General features: G+C 41.7%; 1 protein-coding gene across 3 annotated transcripts; it reads left to right on the forward strand.

The window, feature by feature from the left end:
- The first annotated feature begins 5,743 nt into the window (after positions 1–5,743).
- LOC123994926 (zinc finger protein OZF-like) lies at positions 5,744–17,016 on the forward strand. Of its 3 annotated transcripts, none has more exons than XM_046298046.1 (2): positions 5,744–6,332; positions 16,236–17,016. In XM_046298046.1, exons 1-2 carry the CDS (start codon positions 5,969–5,971, stop codon positions 16,262–16,264), a joined length of 393 nt encoding a protein of 130 aa, XP_046154002.1. In that variant the 5' UTR covers positions 5,744–5,968; the 3' UTR covers positions 16,265–17,016. The 3 variants fall into 3 exon arrangements, 2 of the variants coding, with proteins under 2 accessions (XP_046154002.1, XP_046154001.1); XM_046298045.1 differs by lacking the exon at positions 16,236–17,016 and adding an exon at positions 9,981–11,297; XR_006831751.1 differs by lacking the exon at positions 5,744–6,332 and adding an exon at positions 13,233–13,773.
- Positions 17,017–24,581: the final 7,565 nt, after the last annotated feature.

Here is a 24,581-nt window from a genome sequence, read left to right on the forward strand (position 1 = left end):
TCCACACAAAAGGGCATTATTACAGACAGAAATACTCCTCAGCACACAGACGATCCCGCATGAAACATGGGACCAACACTTTCCATGTTGCGTTTATATTTTTGGTCGTTTATATTTTTGGTATATAAACTTGTCAGCGTAGAGCCCTGAACTTTAATAATATATAAGCAGTTTATCTGGCAGGACAGGCACTTTGTTGATTCTTGATGTTCACTTGTACAGCTGTTCATCATTACTATTGTATCTAAATGAATTATTTAGAGATTAAAAGTCTCTTGTCGCAAAAATGTAATTAAATTGAGCAATATACCACATTACTTCATACTTACATTTCTTGTTTTACAAACATTGCCACGCATGCTCATTTGTTCTCTTGTGATATTTGGTGCAGTCATTCATGACCCCAAAAATATTTGGGCTGGTAAAAAATCTGTGTCGTGTATTTTCTTTCATTTGCCTGCTACAATGGCTGGTATATTCTTTCATCAGCCTACCACACTGGCTGTGGTAGGCAGATGAGCCTCAACAACATGGGGAGCCTCAACAACATCATGATGCTGATGAGGCAGAGAAGTCTCTCCACACCAGGACACCTCAAGAAACACCATCAGAGACCCACAGGAAAGAAACCTCACTGCTACTCTGACTGTGGGGAAAAGTTTCAAATCGTCATCAGAATTGCAAAAACACCAGCGATTACACACAGGAGAGAAGCCGTATAGCTGTAATCAATGTGGGAAGAGTTTTACACAGTCAAGCCACCTGGTATCACACAAGAACACACACAGGAGAGAAATCTTATACCTGTGATCAGTGTGGGAAGGGTTTTACTCTGTCAACCAACCTGGCATCACACCAGAAAACACACACAGGACATCAGCCATATACAGTGAGGCAAAAAAAGTATTTAGTCAGCCACCAATTTTGCAAGTTCTCCCACTTAAAGATGAGAGGCCTGTAATTTTCATCATAGGGACACTTCAACTATGACAAACAAAATGACAAAATCAATCCAGAAAATCACATTGTAGGATTTTTAATGAATTAATTTGCAAAGTATGGTGGAAAATAAGTATTTGGTCACCTACAAACAAGCAAGATTTCTGGCTCTCACAGACCTGTAACTTCTCCTTTAAGAGGCTCCTCTGTCCTCCACTCGTTACCTGTATTAATGGCACCTGCTTGAACTTGTTATCAGTATAAAAGACACCTGTCCACAACCTCAAACAGTCACACTCCAAACTCCACTATGGCCAAGACCAAAGAGCTGTCAAAGGACACCAGAAACAAAATTGTAGACCTGCACCAGGCTGGGAAGACTGAGTCTGCAATAGGTAAGCAGCTTGATTTGAAGAAATCAACTGTGGGAGCAATTATTAGGAAATGGAAGACATACAAGACCACTGATAATCTCCCTCGATCTGGGGCTCCACGCAAGATCTCACCCCGTGGGGTCAAAATGATCACAAGAACGGTGAGCAAAAATCCCTGAACCACACGGGGGGACCTAGTGAATGACCTGCAGAGAGCTGGGACCAAAGTAACAAAACCTACTATCAGTAACACACTAAGCCGCTAGGGACTCAAATCCTGCAGTGCCAGACGTGTCCCCCTGCTTAAGCCAGTGCATGTCCAGGCCCATCTGAAGTTTGCTAGAGAGCATTTGGATGATCCAGAAGAAGATTGTGAGAATGTCATATGGTCAGATGAAACCAAAATATAACTTTTTGGTAAAACTCAACTTGTCATGTTTGGAGAACAAAGAATGCTGAGTTGCATCCAAAGAACATGTGGAAACATCATGCTTTGGGGCTGTTTATCTGCAAAGGGACCAGGACGACTGATCCGTGTAAAGGAAAGAATGAATGGGGCCATGTATCGTGAGATTTTGAGTGAAAACCTCCTTCCATCAGCAAGGGCATTGAAGATGAAACGTGGCTGGGTCTTTCAGCATGACAATGATCCCAAATACACCACCCGGGCAATGAAGGAGTGGCTTTGTAAGAAGCATTTCAAGATCCTGGAGTGGCCTAGCCAGTCTCCAGATCTCAACCCCATAGAAAATCTTTGGAGGGAGTTGAAAGTCCGTGTTGCCCAGCAACAGCTCCAAAACATCACTGCTCTAGAGGAGATCTGCATGGAGGAATGGGCCAAAAAACCTTGTGAAGACTTACAGAAAACGTTTGACCTCTGTCATTGCCAACACAGGGTATATAACAAAGTATTGAGATAAACTTTTGTTATTGACCAAATCCTTATTTTCCACCATAATTTGCAAATAAATTCATTAAAAATCCTACAATGTGATTTTCTGGATTTTTTTTCTCCATTTTGTCTGTCATAGTTGAAGTGTACCTATGATGAAAATTACAGGCCTCTCTCATCTTTTTAAGTGGGAGAACTTGCATAATTGGTGGCTGACTAAATATTTTTTTGCCCAACTGTAGCTATGTATGTGCAGATAGTTTTACTACATCAAGCCAGCTGGTAGTACACACAGGAGATAAATCTTATAGCTGTAATCAGTGTGACAAAAGATACTCTCATTCAAGTGGTCTGATTAAACATCAGAAAATACATGCAGGATATCCACAGAGTGTAGAATAACCTCCAACACCAGACCTGGGAATGATCTCCAACACCAGACCTGGGTAGTAGAACACAGTGTGGAATGATCTCCAACACCAGACCTGGGTAGTAGAACACAGAGTGTAGAATGACCTCCAACACCAGATCTGGGTAGTAGAACACAGAGTGTGGAATGATCTCCAACACCAGACCTATATACAGTTGAAGTTGGAAGTTTACATACACCTTAGCCAAATACATTTAAACTCAGTTTTTCACAATTCCTGACATTTAATCCTAGTAGAAATTCCCTGTCTTAGGTCAGTTAGGATCACCACTTTATTTTTATGTGAAATGTCAGAATAATAGTAGAGAGAATGATTTATTTGAGCTTTTATTTCTTTCATCACATTCCCAGTGGGTCAGAACTTTGCATACACTCAATTAGTATTTGGTAGCATTGCCTTTAATTTGTTTAACTTGGGTCAAACGTTTCAGGTAGCCTTCCACAAGCTTCCCACAAAAAGTTGTGTGAATTTTGGCCCATTCCTCCTGACAGAGCTGGTGTAACTTAACTGGATCAGGTTCATAGGCCTCCTTGCTCACACACACTTTATTTATTAATTAATTTTTTATTTCACCTTTATTTAACCAGGTAGGCTAGTTGAGAACAAGTTCTCATTTGCAACTGTGACTTGGCCAAGATAAAGCAATTCGACACATACAACAACAGAGTTACACATGGATTAAATACAGTTAATAATACAGTAGAAAAAAAGAAAACAAAAAGTCTATATACAGTGAGTGCAAATGAGGTAAGAGTTAAGGCTATAAATAGGCCATGGTGGCAAAGTAATTACAATTGAGCAATTAAACACTGTAATGGCAGATGTGCAGAAGATGAATGTGCAAGTAGAGATACTGGGGTGCAAAGGAGCAAGATAAATACATCAATTCAGTATGGGGTAGATAGATGGGCTATGTACAGGTGCAGTGATCTGTGAGCTGCTCTTTACAAATTGTCAATGGGTTTGAGGTCAGGGCTTTGTGATGATCACTCCAATACCTTGACTTTGTTGTCCTTAAAAGCCATTTTGACACAACTTTGGAAATATGCTTAGGGTCACTGTCGTTTTGGAAGACCCGTTTGCAACCAAGCTTTAACTTCCTAACTGATGACTTGATGTTGTTTCAAAATATCCACATAATTTTCTTCTCATGATGCCATCTATTTTGTGAAGTGCACCAGTCCCTCCTGCAGTAAAGCACCCCCACAACATGATGCTGCTACCCACATGCTTCATAGTTGGGATGGTGTTCTTCGGCTTGCAAGCCTCCCCCTTTTTCCTCCAAACATAACGATGGTCATTATGGCCAAACAGTTCTATTTTTCTGTCATCGGACCAAAGGACATTTCACCAAAAAGTACGATCTTTGTCCCCATGTGCAGTTGCAAACCGTAGTCTGACTTTTTTGGGGCGGTTTTGGATCTGTGGCTTCTTCCTTGCTGAGCGACCTTTCCTTGCTGTGTCGATATAGGACTTGTTTTACTGTAGAAATAGATACTTTTGTACCCGTTTCCTCCAGCGTCTTCACAAGGTCCTTTGCTGTTGTTCTGGGATTGATTTGCAGTTCTTACACCAAAGTATGTTCATCTCTAAGAGACAGAACACGTCTCCTTCCTGAGCAGTATGACGGCTGCGTGGTCCCATGGTGTTTATATGTGCATACTATTGTTTGTACAGATGAATGTGGTACCTTCAGGCGTTTGGAAATTGCTCCCAAAGATGAACCAGACTTGTGGAGGTCTACAATTTTATTTTCTGAGGTTTTGGCTGATTTCTTTTGGCTTTCCCATGGTGTCAAGCAAAGAGGCAGTGAGCTTGATGGTAGGCCTTGAAATACATCCACAGGTACACCTCCAATTGACTCAAATGATGTCAATTAGCATATCAGAAACTTCTAAAGCCATGACAACATTTCTTGGAATTTTCCAAGCTGTTGAAAGGCACAATCAACTTTGTGTATGTAAACTTCTGACCCACTGGAATTGTGAGACAGTGAATTATAAGTGAAATAATCTGTCTGTAAACAATTGTTGAACAATTACTTGTGTCATGCACAAAGTAGATGTCCTAACCGACTTGCCAAAACTATAGTTTGTTAACAAGAAATGTGTGGACTGGTTGAAAAACTAGTTCTAATGACTCCAACCTAAGTGTATGTAAACCTCCGACTTCAACTGTACATCTACAGGATGTATTGTTACACCATGTAGGAGCAGTACAGACCTAGTCTGTTGATTATATACATCTACATTATGTATTTTTACGCAAACAAATAGGGAAATAATATTATTTTATACTAATACAAATGCTCAGAAAAAGAGATTTAGTTTAACATGTAATTATCAAAAGGTAGGGGTCTGAATTATTGCCACCCATGTTTTCAATACTCCAGCACCCTCCTATTGAGAGGATAACAACACTGAAATGTTTTATGAGATTAGAGAACACATTAGGTGGGATCTTAGACCATTCCTCCATATAGAATCTCTCCAGGTCCTTGATTTATTTAGTCTGCGCTTTTGGACTGCCATGTTCAATTCAAACCACAGGTTTTCAATGGAGTAGAAGACTGAGATGGCCATTGAAAATGTTGACTTTGTGCCCAATTAACAATTTTTTCGTGGATGTTGATGTGTCTTGAAGATCCACTTATGGCCAAGTTTCAGCCTCCTAGCAGAGAGGAAACCAGATTTTGGGCTAAAATATCCTGGTAGTGGGTGGGTAAAGTTTATTTATTTATTTTATACAGTAACTTTTGCTCATCTTTATCAAAGGTATCAATAACTAGGTGCTTATTTTGATATGTAGTTTATTTAACTGAATCGGAAATACAGATGTGGGGTAGATGTGGAGTTTGTTTTAAATTCTCATAAAAAAACTGAACTAATAAAACAACACTTGTTGCTCTTTGTACGTGTTGATATGATATTCATATTTAATGGAGAGGAAAAAACGTTTCCATAAACTGCTTTATACTGTTCTAATTCAATGAAGAAGAAAAAAGTGTTCCCTACTCAACTGCGTTTCCTCCCTCCAGACAGCAGATGGCGATATATGTATTTCAGAAGATGTTTCTAGTGTGACGTATTATCTAGTGGACGGAACGCTTCTTCAACAACTGCAGCCACCTCGGTAGCTCGCTAGCCAACAAAGTCGGAACATTGAAGTTCTTTAGACAATTTCGTGCTTTATTTGCTACTGATTTAAACATACATATGTGGAAACAACTAGCTACCCAGTATAATTTAATATTTACGTTGTAACTCAACCCGCTGGCCGGTTAGGTTAGCACTAGTGTAGTCGCTAATGCTAACTGGCTAACATCCCCGAACATGAGTTCACTAAGCTACTCTCCTCATTGTAAAGAAGAGGAGGTCTGCTGGACGGAGAAAGAAGCTCTCGTGAAAGAAGAAGAGGAAGAGAAGGATGTTACAATACAAAAACAAATAGAGGGTGGGACTGTTACCGTGAAAGAAGAAGATCAAGACGTTACAGTCAAAGACGCCTTCAGGGTGAAAGAGGAGGAGGATGTTACTGTGAAAGAAAAGGAGGAAGATGCAGTTTTGGGAGTGGAGGATGAAGTGAAAGAAGATGAAGACATTTTTGGAATGAAGGCTGAAGAGGGGGAGATCACTGTCACATTAGAGGAGGACGAAGAAGAGAAGACTGGAGAACTGATTAACACCAGTAAATACAGTGAGTACTATGTAATAAAACAGGGACATTGATCTGATTAACACCAGTAAATACAGTGAGTACTATCTTGAGGCACAAATTCTGTAATGTGTTCTGTAATGTGTATAAACACACTAAAGGGAAACCGATAAGTGTTTTGAGCAAAATAGTGTTTTTTACAACTGCAAACTTGAAGGAGTGAGTGATGTCATAGTAAGGAGTTGGCTTGATGGGAAGTCGTGATGTCATCCAATAGGCGACAGATCTTCATGTGAATTTTCTTTTTTGTATTCAGATCTCTGAAATGCACTCTACCTATGTAACATTTAGTGTCGCCTTATATTACGCTGGGAAACAGTTTTCATGGGCACAGAAATCCTAAATAATTTCAGACTTTGCTCAATCCAATGGTTTTAACCGAGAGTCTCCTTAACTTTATTGACAACACCCAAGTCGATACTGTCATTAACGTGGCTCTTCAATAATTACACACAATTCTTAATATTGTAGCTGTTTAGTTACAGTCACATGTTCAATTATCATCATCTGATCCAGGAAATCCATTATCTGATCCAGGAAATCATTTTCTGAATGCCAGTTGAATGATAAGCATCACAACATGCAACAACAACCAAAGTGATTCTTCATTCATTACTCTAGTAAAGACAGTTATGCTGTGCTCCATGTTGGATCCAACATCCCTAACAAATGTGATGTTTATAATGTGTTATTGTCTGCTTGATTTACAGTCGGGTCTCATTAGTCTGTTTGGACACAGAGATACTTAGCTCATAATGTGTAGAGAACTGTTCCTTGATGGATAGGCTATTGTACAACACACAGAGCTATTTTCCTTTATTCGGGACATTTAGAATGACAGCACATTACAGAGTAGCCTAGTAGGATTGTTCTCAAAATTATCTGGTGATCAGGTTATGAAATGTCATGACAGACATTTTAGTTTCCTTGTTTCACCTGAAATATTAAATGATTTATAGTCCGAGGTCTATGTTGTTGTTGTTGTTAGGTGAAGTTATGGGTCCTACAGCAGGTCTGTGTTGTTAGGTGAAGTTATGGGTCCTACAGCAGGTCTGTGTTGTTAGGTGAAGTTATGGGTCCTACAGCAGGTCTGTGTTGTTAGGTGAAGTTATGGGTCCTACAGCAGGTCTGTGTTGTTAGGTGACGTTATGGGTCCTACAGTAGGTCTTTGTTGTTGTTAGGTGAAGTTATGGGTCCTACAGCAGGTCTGTGTTGTTAGGTGACGTTATGGGTCCTACAGTAGGTCTTTGTTGTTGTTAGGTGAAGTTATGGGTCCTACTACTGTAGGTCTGTGGGTCAGTAGGTCTGTGTTGTTAGGTGAAGTTATAGGTCCTACAGTAGGTCTTTGTTGTTGTTAGGTGAAGTTATGGGTCCTACTACTGTAGGTCTGTGGGTCAGCAGGCCTGTGTTGTTAGGTGAAGTTATGGGTCCTACAGCAGGTCTATGTTATTTTTAGGTGAAGTTATGGTCCTACAGTAGGTCTATGTTGTTGTTAGACCTACTGTAGGACCCATAACGTAATCTAACAACAACATAGACCTACTGTTGCACCCATAACTTCATCTATGTTGTTGTTAGGTGAAGGTGTGGGTCCTACAGTAGATCTATGTTGTTGTTAGGTTAAGTTATGGGTCCTACAGTGGGTGTATGGCAGGTATTCCCAAACTGGAGTATGCCGTGAGGGGTACGCCAAATAAAAATGTGATTCACATTTTTAAAATGAACAAATAATACATTTTCTTCACATTATCAAACAACCTGTTTATATTTTCCAACCGGGTGATGTTTTTTTCTTACCTAGGTAGCCTCGTTTCACTTCCAAAAATTAACTTCAATCATCTCATGTTCAGCAAAAGAACAACACAATGTCAAATACAGGTAGCCCAGTCAAATAATTAACATCCAATCACATTAGCCATTAGTCTCTCGCGGGAATTCCACTAACGGTCCGTATGTAGCGAAACGTAGCTGCTGCTCATGTTGGTATCTGTACTGATGGCGCAGGGAGACATAGTGGAGTGGTAAGGCGCGAGCAAGCAGTTGCTCCCGACGCCACTTGGGTACACTGCAACATCCACCGTGAGGCTCTTGCTGCCAAGGGAATACCTGACAGCTTGAAAGACGTTTTGGGCACAACAGTGAAAATGGTTAACTTTGTTAAAGCAAGGCCCCTGAATTTGCGTGTATTTTTTGCACTATGCATTGATGTGGGCAGCGACCATGTAACGCTTTTACAACATACTGGTTATCAGGGGGCAAAGTATTGATGTGTTTTTTTAAACTTTAAGCTCGCCTCTCAGTTTTTCTTTACTGACCATAATTTTCACTTGTCTGACCTCTTGCATGATGACGAGTTTCTCACAAGACTGGCCTATCTGGGTGATGTTTTTTTCTCGCCTGAATGATCTTAATCTAGGATTACAGTTACTCTCCGCAACCATATTCAATCTGCGGGACAAAATTGAGGCTATGATTAAGAAGTAGGAGCTCTTCTCTGTCTGCATTAACAAGGACAACACACAGGTCTTTTCATCATTGTATGATTTTGTGTGTGCAAATGAACTCAAGCTTACGGACAATGTCAAATGTGATAGCGAAGCGCCTGAGTGAGTTGGGTGCGCAATTACGCATTTACTTTCCTGACACGGATAACGCAAACAACTGGATTCATTATCCCTTTCATGCCCTGCCTCCAGTCCACTTACTGAAATCTGAACAAGATAACCTCATCAAAATTGCAACAAGCGGTTCTGTGAAAATGTTATTTAATCAGAAGCCACTGCCAGATTTCTGGATTGGGCTGCGCTCAGAGTATCCTGCCTTGGCAAATCGTGCTGTTAAGACATTGATGCCCGTTGCAACCATGTGCCTATGTGAGAGTGAATTCTCGGCCGTCACTAGCATGAAAACTAAATACAGGCACAGACTGTGTGTGGAAAATGATTTAAGACTGAGACTCTCTCCAATACAACCCAACATTGCAGAGTTATGTGCATCCTTTCAAGCACACCCTTCTCATTAACCTGTGGTGAGTTATTCACAAATTTCAATGAACAAAGGCTTTATATGTAAGATAGTTAAATGAAGAGCAAAATTATTGATTATATTATTATTTGTGCCCTATTCCTATAAGAGCTCTGTCAATTTCCACAAGCCGGGTTGTGACAAACTTATGTTTAATAAATGTATGTATAGTGTGTGTGTGGCAGGCTTACAATGATGGCAAAAAAACAACATTTGAGTGTGTTGACCCTGGTGCTAGAGGGTACGCAGCTGGAGCTTTCCTCATTAGCAGGAGTTTCTATAACCAAATTGCCCTCATGTTGCAATTTTAACAAACACAGAAAGGGGTCGATATTGGAGACCAAAAGTAATCTGGCACACTGCTTAGGGGTTCAGCAACTTTAACTTATTTTTAGCCTACAATCATCAATGTTACTACTAATGTGAAAACAAGACACAATATGACTTGCTCACTTGACTGTCTTAAGACAATTGTCAAATAATTTAACAGACGTCAATTGTTGTACAACTTCATGGGTACGCTCTGGGCATCACCTTTTACCTCAAACAGTGGATTTCTGCTGTTCTGGGTCTTTAACCATCTGTCTGACTTTGTCGTTCACACAGGAGAGAGACGGGACTATCATGGATCCTCTGGGGAGCTTCAACAACATCATGATGCTGACGAGGCAGAGAAGAGTCTCTCCAGATCAGAACTTCTCAAGAAACACCAGCAGAGACCCACAGGAAAGAAACCTCACTGCTGCTCTGACTGTGGGAAACATTGCAAATCTTCATCAGAACTTAAAAAACACCGGAGAACACACACAGGAGAGAAGCCTTATAGCTGTGATCAATGTGGGAAGAGTTTTACTAATTCAAGTAATCTGAAAACACACCAGAGAACACACACAAGAGAGCAGCCTTACAGCTGTGATCAGTGTGGCAAGAGTTTTACTCAGTTATGCAACCTGGTATCACACCAGAGAACACACACAGGAGAGAAACCTTATAGCTGTGATCAGTGTGGCAAGGGTTTTGCTCAGTCAAGTAGCCTGGTATCACACCAGAGAACACACACAGGAGAGCAGCCATATAGCTGTGATCAGTGTGGCAAGGGTTTTACTCGGTCAACCAACCTGGTATCACACCAGAGAACACACACAGGAGAGCAGCCTTATAGCTGTGATCAGTGTGGCAAGGGTTTTATTAATTCAAGAAACCTGGTAACACACCAGAGAACACACACAGGAGAGAAGCCATATAGCTGTGAGCAATGTGGGAAAAGCTTTTCTCGGAGAGGATACCTTAAAGGACACCAGAGAACACACACAGGACAGAAGCCTTATAGCTGTAATCAGTGTGGCAAGAGTTTTACTCAGTCAAGCAAGCTGCTATCACACCAGAGAACACACACAGGAGGGCAGTCATATAGCTGTGAGCAATGTGGGAAAAGCTTTTCTCGGATAGGACACCTTAAAGGACACCAGAGAACACACACAGGAGAGAAACCTTATAGCTGTAATCAATGTGGGAAGAGTTTTACTCATTCAAGTAATCTGAAAACACACCAGCGAACACACACAGGAGAGAAGCCTTACAGCTGTGATCAGTGTGGCAAGAGTTTTACTCAGTCAAGCAACCTGGTATCACACCAGAGAACACACACAGAAGAGCAGTCATTTAGCTGTGAGCAATGTGGGAAAAACTTTTCTCAGAGAGAAAGCCTTAAAGAGCACCAGAGAATACACACAGGAGAGAAGGCTTATAGCTGTGATCAATGTGGCAAGAGATACTCTCATTCAAGTGGTCTGATTAAACATCAGAAAATACATGCAGGAGATCCACAGAGTGTAGAATGATCTCCAACACCAGACCTGGGAATGATCTCCAACACCAGACCTGGGTAGTAGAACACAGTGTGGAATGATCTCCAACACCAGACCTGGGTAGTAGAACACAGTGTGGAATGATCTCCAACACCAGACCTGGGTAGTAGAACACAGTGTGGAATGACCAACACCAGACCTGGGTAGTAGAACACAGTGTGGAATGATCTCCAACACCAGACCTGGGTAGTAGAACACAGTGTGGAATGACCAACACCAGACCTATATACATCAAATCACATTTTATTTGTCACATACAGTTGTTTAACAGATGTTATTGCGGGTGTAGCGAAATGCTTGTGTTTCTAGCTCCAACAGTCCAGTAATATCTAACAAGTAATATCTAACAATTCACACAATCTAAAGGAATGGAATTAAGAATATATAAATATTTGGGTGAGCAATGTCAGAGCGGCATAGTCTAAGAAACAGTAGAATAGGATATAATCTAGTCTGTTCATTAAATACATTTACATGATGTGTTGTTACACCATGTAGGAGCAGGATAGACCTAGTCTGTTCATTATATACATCTACATTGTGTATTGTTACGCCATGTAGCAGCAGTATGGAGGTACAGTGGGGGACAATTGTTGACACCCTTGATAAAGATAAGATAAACGACTCTATAAAATAAAGAGTTCAAATACTAAGCTATATTGTATGTAAAACAAATCAAGGGAAATTACATTATTTTATACTAGTACAATTGCTCAGAGAAAGAGATTTAGTTTAACATGTAATTCTCAAAAGGAAGGGGTCTGAATTATTGCCACCCATGTTTTCAATTCTCCAGCACCTTCCCCTTGTGGGGATAACGACATTCAAATGTTTTATGAGATTGGAGAACACATTGGGTGTGATCTTAGACCATTCCTCCAAACATAATCTCTCCAGGTCCTTGATTTACATTTACATTTACATTTAAGTCATTTAGCAGACGCTCTTATCCAGAGCGACTTACAAATTGGTGCATTCACCTTATGACATCCAGTGGAACAGCCACTTTACAATAGTGCATCTAAATATTTTAAGGGGGGGTGAGAAGGATTACTTTATCCTATCCTAGGTATTCCTTAAAGAGGTGGGGTTTCAGGTGTCTCCGGAAGGTGGTGATTGACTCCGCTGTCCTGGCGTCGTGAGGGAGTTTGTTCCACCATTGGGGAGCCAGAGCAGCGAACAGTTTTGACTGGGATGAGCGGGAACTGAACTTCCTCAGTGGTAGGGAGGCGAGCAGGCCAGAGGTGGATGAACGCAGTGCCCTTATTTGGGTGTAGGGCCTGATCAGAGCCTGGAGGTACTGAGGTGCCGTTCCCCTCACAGCTCCGTAGGCAAGCACCATGGTCTTGTAGCGGATGCGAGCTTCAACTGGAAGCCAGTGGAGAGAGCGGATTTATTTAGGCTGCGCTTGTGGACTGTCCTGTTCAATTCAAACCACAGGTTTTCAATGGAGCAGAAGTCCGAAGACTGAGATGCCCATAGAAAAATGTTGATTTTGTGCCCAATTTACTAGTTTTTCATGGATGTTGATGTGTCTTGCTGGAAGATCCACTTATGGCCAACTTTCATTCTGCTAGCAGAGAGGTAACCAGGTTTTGGGCTAAAATATCCTGGTAGTGGGTAAAGTTTATTTATTTTATACAGTAATTTTTGCTCATCTTTATCAAGGGTATCAATAACCATGTACTTATTTTGATATCTAGTTATTTGAGTCAGAAATACAGATGTGGAGTAGATGTAGAGTTGGTTTTAAATTCTCATTAAAAATCTGAACTAATAAAACAACACTTGTTGCTCTTTGTGCGTGTTGATATATTTATATTTAATGGAGAGGAAAAAACGTTTCCATAAACTGCTTTATACTATTCTAATTCAATGAAGAAGAGAAGTGTTCCCTCCTTAACTGCGTTTCATCCCTCCAGACAGCAGATGGCGATATATGTCTTTCAGAAGATGTTTCTAGTGTGACGTATTATCTAGTGGACGGAACGCTTCTTCAACAACTGCAGCCACCTCGGTAGCTCGCTAGCCAACAAAGTCAGAACATTCAAGTTCTTTAGACAATTTCGTGCTTTGTTTGCCACTGATTTAAACATACGTATGTGGAAAAAACTAGCTACCCCGTTTAATTTAATATTTACGTTGTAAGTCAACTAGCTGGCCGGTTAAATTAGCACAAGTCTAGTCGCTAATGCTAACTTCTAAAGAAGAGGAGGTCTGCTGGACGGAGAAAGAAGCTCTCGTGAAAGAGGAAGAGAAGGATGTTACAATACAAAAACAAATAGAGGGTGAGACTGTTACCGTGAAAGAAGAAGATCAAGGCGTTACAGTCAAAGACGCCTTCAGGGTGAAAGAGGAGGAGGATGTTACTGTGAAAGAAAAGGAGGAAGATGCAGTTTTGGGAGTGGAGGATGAAGTGAAAGAAGATGAAGACATTTTTGGAATGAAGGCTGAAGAGGGGGAGATCACTGTCACATTAGAGGAGGACGAAGAAGAGAGGACTGGAGAACTGATTAACACCAGTAAATACAGTGAGTACTATGTAATAAAACAGGGACATTGATCTGATTAACACCAGTAAATACAGTGAGTACTATCTAATAAAACAGGGACATTGATCTGATTAACACCAGTAAATACAGTGAGTACTATCTAATAAAACAGGGACATTGATCTGATTAACACCAGTAAATACATTGAGTACTATCTTAACAGGGGCACAAATTCTGCAGTTGTTGAACTGTGTATATATTTGAGCAAAATAGTGTTTTTTTACAACCGCAAACTTGGAGTGAGTGATGTCATAGTAAGGCATTCAAGGAGTTGGCTTGATGGGAAGTCGTGATGTCATCCAATAGGCGACAGATCTTCATGTGAATATTCATAATTATTTTTAAAATCCTTCATGTTCTGTCAAGTTGGTTGTTGATCATTACTAGAAAGCCATTTTCAAGTCTTGCCATAGACTTTCAAGACAATTTAAGTCCAAACTGTATCTAGGCCACTCAAGACATTCAATGTCATCTTGGTAAGCTCCTTCAGTGTAGATGTGGCCTTGTGGTTTAGGTTATTTTCCTGTTCCTACAGTTTTTTTGTATTCAGATCTCTGAAATGCACTCTACCTAACCTAACAATTAGTGTCTACTTATATTACGCTGGGAAAACAGTTTTTATGGGCACAGAAATCCTAAATAATTTCAGAGTTTGCTCAATCCAATGGTTTTAACCGAGAGTCACTTTAACTTTATTGACAACACCCAAGTCGATACTGTCATTAACGTGGTTCTTCAATAATTACACACAATTCTTAATATTGTAGCTGTTTAGTTACAGTCACATGTTCAACTATCATCAGCTGATCCAGGAAATCATTTTCTGAATGCCAGTTGAATGACAAGCATCACAACATGCAACAACAACCGAAGTGCTTCTTCATTCATTACTCTGGTAAAGACAGTTATGCTGTGCTCCATGTTGGATCCAACATCCCTAACAAATGTGATGTTTATAATGTGTTATTGTCTGCTTGATTTACAGTCGGGTCTCATTAGTCTGTTTGGACACAGAGATACTTAGCGCATAATGTGTAGAGAACTGTTCCTTGATGGATAGGCTATTGTACAACACACAGAGCTATTTTCCTTTATTCAGGACATTTAGAATGACAACACATTACAGAGTAGCTTAGTAGGATTATTCACAAAATTATTAAATTATTTATAGTCCTAGGTATATGTTATTGTTAGGTGAAGTTATGGGTCCTACACTAGGTCTATGTTGTTGTTAGTTGAAGTTATGTGTCCTACAGTAGGTCTATGTTATTGTTAGGTAAAGTTATGGGTTAATTTGTTAAAAGGCTATGTTTGCACTCAGCCTAAGAGAACTCCCCTGAGGTTTCCCCCACGGTGGTGAATTGCTTAATGTGAGCTTCGTTGAGTAGCACTCCTGATCTTGCGCTGATAGTGCGCTGTAATATTCAGAATACATTGTGAAAACTAAAATCTTCGCTCACCATTTTTGCTCCAGGCAGATATATTACATCCATAACTAGCGGTTTCTTCATTAGCAGGGAGGAGTTTCTACAACCAAATTGCATGTGCATAGCCATCATGCGCCAATTTTAGCCAACACAGAAAGGGGCCTATATTGGAGACCAGAAGTTTGCGCGTGCGCAATCGTGCATACATGTATTTTGTCCCCCCAAACCAAATGCGACCACAACACGCAGGTTAAAATATCAAAACAAACTGAATCAATTATATTCTTTTGGGGACACATCGAGAGGCATTAAAGATGTATGCCAATTTAGCTATTTCATTTGTCCTGAGATATAAACATTGAGGTGTTATTTTACCTGAAATGCACAAGGTCCTCTACTCCACCAATTAATCCACACATAAACTGTCAACCGAATCGTTTCTAGTCATCTCTCTTCCTTCCAGGCTTGTTCTTCTCTTGACTTTATATTGCGATTGGCAACTTTCATAAATTAGGTTCATTACCACCACTGACCCTGTTCTTTCTTTCAGTCACCCATGTGGGTATAAGCAATGAGGAGATGGCATGTGGGTACCTGCTTCTATAAACCAATAAGGAGATGGGAGAGGCAGGACTTGCAGTGCGATCTGCATCACAAATAGAACTGACTTCTATTTTAGCCCTTAGCAACACAGACGCTCGTTGGCGCGTGCGAGAGGTGTGGGTGCAATAATTGAATAATATAGATTTCTAATTTGATTTTGCAACGCATGCGATGTGAGCAGTGTAGTCAGCCTGTTAGGATTTCAACAACTTTAATAACTTACTACTAATGTGAAAACAAGACTAAATATGACTATTGTTTCTAACTTGACTGTCTTAATTGTAAATTTTAACAGATGTCAATTGTTGTACAACTTCATGGGTACGCTCTGGGCATCACCTTTTACCTCAAACAGTGGATTTCTGCTGTTGTTGGCATTTAACCATCTTTCTGACTTTGTCGTTCACACAGGAGAGAGACGGGACTATCGTGGATCCTAAACAACATGATGCTGACGAGGCAGAGAAGAGTCTCTCCAGATCAGAACTTCTCAAGAAACACCAGCAGAGACCCACAGGGAAAAAACCGAACTGCTGCTCTGTGGGAAATGTTTCATAAGATTCAATTCACTAAAAGTACACCTGAAAATTCACACTGGATGGAAATCTCACTGCTGCCCTGACTGTGGGAAAAAATTCAATTCTTCAGTAGACCATAAAATAATTCACACTGGAGAGAAACCTTTTGGCTATGATCACTGTGGGAAGAGTTTTATTAGGCTACAAACCCTGAAAACACAGCAGAGAATACACACTGGAGAGAAACATTATAGCTGTAATCAATGAGGGAAGAGTTTTTCTCGACCAGACAGCCTGAATATACACAAGCGGACACACACAGGAGAGAAACTTTATAGCTGTAGTCAATGTGGGAAGGGTTTTACTCCATCTAGCCAGCTGACTTTACACCAGAGAACACACGCTGGAGAGAAACCGTATAGCTGTGATCAATGTGGGAAGGGTTTTATTCTAATTAACAGCCTGGTGTCACACCACAGAACACACAGGAGATACATCTCATAGCTGTAATCAATGTGGGAAGAGAGACACTGGTAAAAGATCTCTGATCAAACATCAGAAAATACATGGAGTTGTTTCATGATATCAATGAAATAATGTCACAATGTAGAGTATTTTAATGATGTCACAATGTAGAGTATTTAAAAAAAAAGTGACGAACAAAAAAGAGTTAATAATAATAATATATGCCATTTAGCAGACGCTTTTATCCAAAGCGACTTACAGTCATGTGTGCATACATTCTACGATAACAACATTAGACCATTAGACCATAACAACATTAGACCATAACAACATTAGACCATTAGACCATAACAGCATTAGACCATTAGATCATAACAACATTAGATCATAACAACATTAGATCATAACAACATTAGACCATTAGACCATAACAACATTAGACCATAACAACATTAGACCATAACAACATTAGACCATAACAACATTAGACCATAACAACATTAGACCGTTAGATCATAACAACATTAGACCATTAGACCATAACAACATTAGACCATAACAACATTAGACCATAACAACATTAGACCATTAGACCATAACACCATTAGACCATTAGACCATAACAACATTAGACCATTAGACCATAACAACATTAGACCATTAGATCATAACAACATTAGACCATAACAACATTAGACCATTAGACCATAACAACATTAGAACATAACAACATTAGACCATAACAACATTAGACCATAACAACATTAGACCATTAGACCATAACAACATTAGACCATTAGACCATAACAACATTAGACCATTAGAGTTGTGTTACACCTACCACGTTGGTGACACACTTGAATCAAAATGCAACACTTCAAAATGTAGCTAGCTGTTCTACAAATTGTCCTCTAACCAGGGATGTGCACATTTTTCCCAGATTCCGTGTGGTTTTTGAGCTGTTAGTTTTAACAGGACATGCAACCTCATCTCCCTCCTCTCGCACAAATGATTTTAGCATTATATTGATGAGTTATGACAAATTAGTGTTGGGTTCCTTTGTTTAGCGACCCCTACATTTAAATGCATCACTCCAAAATGTAGCTGACTGTCTTCTGCAGGTTGTCCTCTAATCAGTGAGATAAAATATATCTCCCATTTCCCGGTCCTTGCATCCTTAGGTCTATCTATGAATTTGATAGTAGTTACATTTCTCCAGCCCCATCCATCATCTTATTACCAAAACAGCGGTGGCATTACAGCTTTGTTATTGTTTGAACTGCAGATTGGTTGATTTGATTGTGTGGGTTTTTCAAAGGGGCAACCTAGGATTTAAACGGCAACAAAATGTCAGCCCTGAGACTTGGTTTGGTAATCAGTTGAGAGATGGGGGCTGGAGAAATGTAACCACTCTCAAATTCATAGAGAAAGCTATTGTATCAACCTCAACCCAAAACCTAGCAACCTCGTCAAGAAGTTCAGACAGTCATAAGGTGTTTGGCTTGACAGTCACTAGACCAAGGTTTGAGTTCAGCTCAGGGCTTCCCCCTGAATTCACTACACTTTAAATACAAGGACTGAATCAATCCATAAGGTCAAAATCATAGTTTTAACCAGGTTTCGAGGCTACACAGTGGAGTTATGCAATGTTTTGGTTTCTGATGGTGTAATACAGTTGAAATATTTGAAGCATTTATAAGTTACACTACTGTTCAAATGTTTGGGGTCACTTAGAAATGTCCTTGTTTTTGAAAGAAAAGCTCACAAGTCCTCAACTGACAGCTTCATTAAATAGTACCTGTAAAACACCAGTCTCAACGTCAATAGTGAAGAGGTGACTGGCAATCTGAAGATACACCAGAGAGCACACACAGGAGAGAAATCGTATAGCTGCAATCAATGGGGGAGGGGTTTTGCTGCCTCTAGCTATCTGAAGATACACCAGAGAACACACACACAGGAGAGAAACCATGTATCTGTGCTCAATGTGGGAAGAGTTTAACTAAAACATTCTGATAGTGCACCAGAGAAGACACAGGAGAGAAATAACCTTATAGCTGTGATCAATGTGACGAGATACTCTGATAAAAGTTTTCTGATCAAACATCTGAAAATACATGAAGAAGTTGTGTCATGATATCAATGAAATAATGTCAATGTAGAATGTTTTAACATTGTAGTAATAGTATTTTAATGATGTCATAATGTAAAACCCTAAACGTGTGCTCCTTGTTTGATTGATTTATGCATGACTCGGGGGAAAAATCCAGGCTCTGAATTGAAAGAGATTTAACAAAAAGTGAGTAACAAAAAAGAGCTCTATTACACTTACCACGTTGGCGACCCACTTGAATCAAAATGTAGCTGTTTTCTACAAGTTGTCCTCTAACCAGGGATGTACACATTATTCCCAGATTCCGTGTTTTTTGAGCTGTTAGTTTTAACAGGACGTTTAACCTCATCTCCCCTCTCTCGCTCAATTGATGTCAACGTGATATTTATATGAGTGATGACAAATGTGTTGTTTCTCTTTGTTTAGCGACCCCTACATTTAAATGCATCAATCCATAATGTAGCTGACTGTCTTCTGCAGGTTGTCCTCTAACCATTGAGGTAAAATATATCACCCATTTCCATGTGTTTTTTGTTTTGTTGTGTTAGTTTCAAGAGCAGGTTCAACCTGATTTCCCCCAAATCGACATGCATTGCCATGGATCTTAATTTCAAATCATATTTGATTTGTCACGTGCACTGAGTACAGTGAAATGCTTACTTACAGGCTCTAACCAATGGTGCGGGAAAGAAAAGAAGGTGTGTGTGTGCATGTGCGTGTGTGTGTAGGTAAGTAAAGAAATAAAACAACAGTAAAAATAAATTAGAAAAAAGAGTAGCAAAGGCTATATACAGACACCTGTTAGTCAGGCTTATTGAGGTAGTATGTACATGTAGGTATCGTTTTAAAGAGTAGCAGAAGTGTAAGAAGAGTGGTTGGTGGGTGGTGGGACACAATGCAGATAGCCCAGTTAGCCAATGTGCTGGAGCACTGGTTGGTCGAGCCACTTTAGGTAGTATGTACATGAATGTATAGTTAAAGTGACTATGCATATAAGATAAACAGAGAGTAGCAATAGCATAAAAGAGGGGATGGGGGGGGGGGACACAATGCAAATAGTCCGGGTAACCACGTGGTTACCTGTTCAGGAGTCTTATGGCTTGGGGGCAAAAACTGCTGAGAAGCCTTTTTGTCCTAGACTTGGCACTCCGGTACCGCTTGCCATGCAGTAGTAGTGAGAACAGTCTATGACTGAGGGTGGCTGGGGTCTTTGACCATTTTTAGGGCCTTCCTCTGACACCGCCTGGTGTAGAGGTTCTGGATGGTAGGCAGCTTTGCCCCAGTGATGTACTGGGCCTTACGCACCAACCTTTGAAGTGCCTTGAGGTCGGAGGACGAGCAATTGCCTACCAGGCAGTGATGCAACAGGTCAGGATGCTCTCGATGTTGCAGCTGTAGAACCTTTTGAGGATCTCAGGACCCATGCCAAATCTTTTTATTTTCTTGAGGGGGAATAGGCTTTGTCGTGCCCTCTTCACGACTGTATTGGTGTGTTTGGACCAATCTAAATTCCTGGACAACAAGGAATTTTAATCTCTCAACCTCCTCCACTACAGCCCTGTCGATGAGAATGGGGACGTGCTCGGTGCTCCTTTTCCTGTAGTCCACAAGGAGGGGACTGAGCACGCACTCCTGGGGAGCTCCAGTGTTGAGGATCAGCGTGGCAGATGTGTTGCTACCTACCCTCACCACCTGGGTGCGGCCTGTCAGGAAGTCCAGGATCCAGTTGCAGAGGGAGGGGTTTAGTCTGGACATCCGGCGCCGACAGAGATGGCCGCCTCGCTTCACGTTCCTAGGAAACTATGCAGTTTTTTGTTTTTTTACGTGTTATTTCTTACATTAGTACCCCAGGTCATCTTAGGTTTCATTACATACAGTCGAGAAGAACTACTGAATATAAGATCAGCGTCAACTCACCATCAGTACGACCAAGAATATGTTTTCTGCGACGCGGATCCTGTGTTCTGCCTTACAAACAGGACAACGGAATGGATCGCATGCAGCGACCCAAGAAAACGACTCCGAAAAAGAGGGAAACGAGGCGGTCTTCTGGTCAGACTCCGAAAAAGGGCACATCGCGCACCACTCCCCAGCATCCTTCTTGCCAATGTCCAGTCTCTTGACAACAAGGTTGACGAAATCCGAGCAAGGGTGGCATTCCAGAGGGACATCAGAGACTGCAACATTCTCTGCTTCACGGAAACATGGCTCACTGGAGAGACGCTATCCGATGCGATGCAGCCAACGGGTTTCTCCACGCATCGCGCCGACAGAAACAAACATCTTTCTGGTAAGAAGAGTGGCGGGGGCGTATGCCTCATGACTAACGAGACATGGTGTGATGAAGGAAACATACAGGAACTCAAATCCTTCTGTTCACCTGATTTAGAATTCCTCACAATCAAATGTAGACCGCATTATCTTCCAAGAGAATTCTCTTCGATTATAATCACAGCCCCCCCCAAGCAGACACATCGATGGCTCTGAACGAACTTTATTTAACTCTTTGCAAACTGGAAACCATTTATCCGGAGGCTGCATTCATTGTAGCTGGGGATTTTAACAAAGCTAATCTGAAAACAAGACTCCCTAAATTTTATCAGCATATCGATTGCGCAACCAGGGGTGGTAAAATCTTGGATCATTGTTACTCTAACTTCCGCGACGCATATAAGGCCCTGCCCCGCCCCCCTTTCGGAAAAGCTGACCACGACTCCATTTTGCTGATCCCTGCCTACAGGCAGAAACTAAAACAAGAGGCTCCCACGCTGAGGTCTGTCCAACGCTGGTCAGACCAAGCTGACTCCACACTCCAAGACTGCTTCCATCACGTGGACTGGGACATGTTTCGTATTGCGTCAGATAAAAATATTGACGAATACGCTGATTCGGTGTGCGAGTTCATTAGAACGTGCGTCGAAGATGTCGTTCCCATAGCAACGATAAAAACATTCCCTAACCAGAAACCGTGGATTGATGGCAGCATTCGCGTGAAACTGAAAGCGCGAACTACTGCTTTTAATCAGGGCAAGGTGACCGGAAACATGACAGAATATAAACAATGCAGCTATTCCCTCCGCAAGGCTATTAAACAAGCTAAGCATCAGTACAGAGACAAAGTGGAATCTCAATTCAGACACAAGAGGCATGTGGCAGGGTCTACAGTCAATCACGGACTACAAGAAGAAACCCAGCCCAGTCACGGACCAGGATGTCTTGCTCCCAGGCAGACTAAATAACTTTTTTGCCCACTTTGAGGACAATACAGTGCCACTGACACGGCCTGCAACGAAAACATGCGGTCTCTCCTTCACTGCAGCCGAGGTGAGTAAAGACATTTAAACGTGTTAACCCTCGCAAGGCTGCAGGCCCAGACGGCATCCCCAGCCGCGCCCTCAGAGCATGCGCAGACCAGCTGGCCGGTGTGTTTATGGACATATTCAATCAATCCCTATAACAGTCTGCTGTTCCCACATGCTTCAAGAGGGCCACCATTGTTCTTGTTCCCAAGAAAGCTAAGGTAACTGAGCTAAACGACTACCGCCCCGTAGCACTCACTTCCCTCATCATGAAGTGCTTTGAGAGACTAGTCAAGGACCATATCACCTCCACCCTACCTGACACCCTAGACCCACTCCAATTTGCTTACCGCCCAAATAGGTCCACAGACGATGCAATCTCAACCACACTGCACACTGCCCTAACCCACCTGGACAAGAGGAATACCTATGTGAGAATGCTGTTCATCGACTACAGCTCGGCATTCAACACCATAGTACCCTCCAAGCTCGTCATCAAGCTCGAGACCCTGGGTCTCGACCCCGCGCTGTGCAACTGGGTATTGGACTTCCTGACGGGCCGCCCCCAGGTGGTGAGGGTAGGCAACAACATCTCCTCCCCGCTGATCCTCAACACGGGGGCCCCATTCCCCCGTTCTGAGTCCTCTCCTGTACTCACTGTTCACCCACGACTGCGTGGCCACGCACGCCTCCAACTCAATCATCAAGTTTGTGGACGACACAACAGTGGTAGGCTTGATTACCAACAACGACGAGACGGCCTACAGGGAGGAGGTGAGGGCCCTCGGAGTGTGGTGTCAGGAAAATAATCTCACACTCAACGTCAACAAAACTAAGGAGATGATTGTGGACTTCAGGAAACAGCAGAGGGAACACCCCCCTATCCACATCGATGGAACAGTAGTGGAGAGGGTAGCAAGTTTTAAGTTCCTCGGCATACACATCACAGACAAACTGAATTGGTCCACTCACACTGACAGCGTCGCGAAGAAGGCGCAGCAGCGCCTCTTCAACCTCAGGAGGCTGAAGAAATTTGGCTTGTCACCAAAAGCACTTACAAACTTCTACAGATGCACAATCGAGAGCATCCTGGCGGGCTGTATCACCGCCTGGTACGGCAACTGCTCCGCCCTCAACCGTAAGGCTCTCCAGAGGGTAGTGAGGTCTGCACAACGCATCACCGGGGGCAAACTACCTGCCCTCCAGGACACCTACACCACCCGATGTTACAGGAAGGCCATAAAGATCATCAAGGACATCAACCACCCGAACCACTGCCTGTTCACCCCGCTATCATCCAGAAGGCGAGGTCAGTACAGGTGCATAAAAGCTGGGACCGAGAGACTGAAAAACAGCTTCTATCTCAAGGCCATCAGACTGTTAAACAGCCACCACTAACATTGAGTGGCTGCTGCCAACACACTGTCATTGACACTGACCCAACTCCAGCCACTTTAATAATGGGATTTGATGGGAAATTATGTAAATATATCACTAGCCACTTTAAACAATGCTACCTTATATAATGTTACTTACCCTACATTATTCATCTCATATGCATACGTATATACTGTACTCTACATCATCGACTGCATCCTTATGTAATACATGTATCACTAGCCACTTTAACTATGCCACTTTGTTTACTTTGTCTACATACTCATCTCATATGTATATACTGTACTCGATACCATCTACTGTATGCTGCTCTGTACCATCACTCATTCATATATCCTTATGTACATATTCTTTATCCCCTTACACTGTGTATAAGACAGTAGTTTTGGAATTGTTAGTTAGATTACTTGCTGGTTATCACTGCATTGTCGGAACTAGAAGCACAAGCATTTCGCTACACTCGCATTAACATCTGCTAACCATGTGTATGTGACAAATAAAAAAAAATGATTTGATTTGAGTCCCAGGATCCTTAGCTTGGTGATGAGCTTTGAGGGTACTATGGTTTTGAACACTGAGCTGTCGTCAATGAACAGCATTCTCACATAGGTGTTCCTTTTGTCCAGGTGGGAAAGGGCAGTGTGGAGTGCAATAGAGATTGCATCATCTGTGGATCTGTTTGGGCGGTATCCAAATTGGAGTGTGTCTCGGGTGTCTAGGGTTCCCGTGCTACGGGTCTGTAGTCATTTAGGCAGGTTGCCTTTGTGTTCTTGGGCACAGGGACTATGGTGGTCTGCTTGAAGCATGTTGGTATTACAGACTCAATCAGGGACATGTTGAAAATGTCAGTGAAGACACCTGCCAGTTGGTCAGCACATGCCCGGAGCACACATCCTGGTCATCCGTCTGGACCCGCAGCCTTGTGTATGTTGACTTGTTTAAAGGTCTTACGTCGGCTACGGAG

Source organism: Oncorhynchus gorbuscha, linkage group LG14 (assembly GCF_021184085.1).
Source record: "Oncorhynchus gorbuscha isolate QuinsamMale2020 ecotype Even-year linkage group LG14, OgorEven_v1.0, whole genome shotgun sequence".
Classification (NCBI taxonomy): Eukaryota; Metazoa; Chordata; class Actinopteri; order Salmoniformes; family Salmonidae; genus Oncorhynchus; species Oncorhynchus gorbuscha.

Bases quoted from the DNA above. Each gene is read 5' to 3' on its own strand.
- LOC123994926 (XM_046298045.1), top strand. From the start codon at position 5,969: ATGAGTTCACTAAGCTACTCTCCTCATTGTAAAGAAGAGGAGGTCTGC. The intron at 6,333-9,980 runs GTGAGTACTATG...TCGTTCACACAG, and splicing joins GATTAACACCAGTAAATACA to GAGAGAGACGGGACTATCAT.